Source organism: Haematobia irritans, chromosome 1, assembly GCF_050003625.1.
Source record: "Haematobia irritans isolate KBUSLIRL chromosome 1, ASM5000362v1, whole genome shotgun sequence".
Lineage (NCBI taxonomy): Eukaryota > Metazoa > Arthropoda > Insecta > Diptera > Muscidae > Haematobia > Haematobia irritans.
Genome location: NC_134397.1, coordinates 169,971,895 through 169,974,961, shown reverse-complemented (window position 1 = coordinate 169,974,961; position 3,067 = coordinate 169,971,895). Strand labels below are relative to the sequence as shown.

The 3,067-nt window shown below is 34.3% G+C and overlaps 1 protein-coding gene across 1 annotated transcript; it reads left to right on the top strand.

The window, feature by feature from the left end:
- Positions 1–1,875: 1,875 nt before the first annotated feature.
- Positions 1,876–2,357, top strand: LOC142242902 (uncharacterized). The gene has a single exon (XM_075314391.1). It carries the CDS (start codon positions 1,946–1,948, stop codon positions 2,267–2,269), a length of 324 nt encoding a protein of 107 aa, XP_075170506.1. The 5' UTR covers positions 1,876–1,945; the 3' UTR covers positions 2,270–2,357.
- Positions 2,358–3,067: the final 710 nt, after the last annotated feature.

The following is a 3,067-nucleotide window of genomic DNA, read 5'->3' as shown; positions in this document are numbered from 1 at the left end:
ATATCATGGTTCTCGTAAAAAGGGTATACTTGTGTGTTTAAAAATACTGCGTTTCTAATTGCCGTTTTTTAATATACCCTCCACCATAGGATATTAACTTTGTCATTCCGTTTGTAACACATCGAAATATTGCTCTAAGACCCCATAAAGTATATATATTCTGGGTCGTGGTGAAATTCTGCGTCGATCAAAGCATGTCCGTCCGTCCATCTGTTGAAATAACACTAACTTCCGAACGAAAAAGGCTATCGACTTGAAACTTGGCATAAGTAGTTGTTATTGATGTAGGTGAGATGGTATTGCAAATGGGCCATATCGGACCATTTTTTCGTATAGCCCCCATATAAACCGACCCCTAGATTTGGCTTGCGGAGCTTCTTGGAGAAGCAAAATTCATTCGATCCGGTTTAAATTTGGTACGTGGTCTTAGTATATGGTCTTTAGCAACCATGCAAAAATTGGTCCATATCGGTCCATAATTATATATAGACCCCATATAAATCGATCCCCAGATTTGACCTCCGGAGCCTCTTGGAGGAGCAAAATTCATCCGATTCGGTTGAAATTTGGTACGTGGTTTTAGTGTATGGTCTTTAGCAACCATGCAAAAATTGGTCCATATCGGTCCATAATTATATATAGCCCCCATATAAATCAATCTCCAGATTTGACCTCCGGAACCTCTTGGAGGAGCAAAATTCATCCGATTCGGTTGAAATTTGGTACATTTGGCTAGTATATTGCCCCTAACGGCCATGAAAAAATTGTTCCATATCGGTTTATGGTTATATATAGCCGATCGCCAATCACACAAAAATTGGTCCATATCGCCAAAAATAGTCTACCAAATATTTTCAAAATTTTATTATTATAGAAAATTTTGTCAAAATTTTATTTCTATAGAAAATTTTGTTTCTATAGAAAATTTTATTTCTATAGAAAATTTTATTTCTATAGAAAATTTTGTCAAAATTTTATTTCTATAGAAAATTTTGTCAAAATTTTATTTCTATAGAAAATTTTGTCAAAATTTTATTTCTATATAAAATTTTGTCAAAAATTTTATTTCTATAGAAAATTTTGTCGAAATTTTATTTCTATAGAAAATTTTGTCGAAATTTTATTTCTATAGAAAATTTTGTCGAAATTTTATTTCTATAGAAAAATTTGTCAAAATGTTATTTCTAAAGAAAATTTTGTCAAAATTTTATTTCGATAGAGAATTTTGTCAAACTGAATTATATACGTATTTTATCGGCTTTTTTGTGTAATATATACCCCGTATGGACTAACTTACAATTTAGAAGAGGGTGTTAAGAAGTTTTAAGATAACTTGTCATCGGCAAGTGTTACCGCAACACAGGTAATTCGATTGTGGATGACAGTCTTTAGTAGTGGTGGAGGGTACATAAGATTCGGCCTGGCCGAACTTACGTCCGTATATACTTGTTTTTATTTGAAGAAATTTTAGTTATAATGAGCCAATGATCTTTGTGTCTGGCATATTCCATACGGCTTACAAATTCGTATTCCATTCACTGAGTTTTAACGAGGCGTTATTTTTATGGTGACTTACACGTAATGACGTAGTAAATCCCTTATAGCCTCTGTCATTCTCCATTCATTCATTTTGTTTACATTTTTTATGTGGTTTCTTTGTTTTAGACGATCTATCTAGATCTCCGGTACCAGAATTGTTTTCGTAAACGATGGTTTTTTTATGTTCTGCCACTCATCTAGCGTAGCGAATTTCTATTGCAAATGTTAGTGGTAAATCAACATCTTTAAATCGAAATAGAATTTCGGTAATGTCATTATGGGGTATATAAGACAGTCATCTCGATAGGTAACTTAATAATCACAAACATTACGGGTTCGAGTTAAGAACGCACTTTCTAAGAACAAGAACTTAGTGTTGAAGTAAAAATCCATTTAGTTTTACAATATGCGCTGTTTTGTGCTGTTAACTTTTTTGGCCTGCTTCTTGGCCCTGTCCTGGTCAGCTGCTATTGAACAAATCGATGATAGTGAAAATGTAGCTGCCAACGATTTATTGGCTGTAGATGCTGGAGTTGAGAGTGGAGATGAAAATTCACGACAAGCACGTCAATTCATTACTATTGGATTGGGTCGTCCATTCGGTGGATTTTATGGTCGTCCCTATGGTGGTTTTTATGGTCGCCCATATGGTGGTTTCTATGGTCGTCCTTATGGTCGTCCTTATGGTGGATACTATGGCCGCCCATACTATGGTGGCTTCTATGGATAAGAAGGAGTTTTGCAATTAGTTTAGTTAATGTTAAGAGTTTTTATGTTGTTAAGAATATTTTGATAAAAAAAAAAAAAAAAAAAAAAAACAAATTATAAAATCTAAAAAAAACAAAGATTTTTTTTGTGAATTAATTTAATGGTGGTACGTTGTAAAGTTTTGAAAATGATTGCGTATAATTGTATTGCAACCGGAGTGCATGAATTTTCAATGATCACAATATTAGTTTTGTGACACAAATTGAAATATGTTTTCATTTTATTATAAAAGATAATGAATGAAATATTTCAATCATTGAACCGATTATTTTGTGAAGCAGCGAAATCATTGATAGACAATTATTGGTGTGAAATAAAGGGTGATTCTTTTGAGGTTAGGATTTTCATGCATTAGTATTTGACAGATCACGTGGGATTTCAGACATGGTGTCAAAGAGAAAGATGCTCAGTATGCTTTGACATTTCATCATGAATAGCCGAACGATCTGCCACAACGTCGAATTTTCAGTGAATGGGCCCTAGAAAAGTTGGCAGAAAATCCGCTTTTTTATCGACAAATTTTGTTCAGCGATGAGGCTCATTTCTGGTTGAATGGCTACGTAAATAAGCAAAATTGCCGCATTTGGAGTGAAGAGCAACCAGAAGCCGTTCAAGAACTGCCCATGCATCCCGAAAAATGCACTGTTTGGTGTGGTTTGTACGCTGGTGGAATCATTGGACCGTATTTTTTCAAAGATGCTGTTGGACGCAACGTTACGGTGAATGGCGATCGCTATCGTTCGATGCTAACAAACTTTTT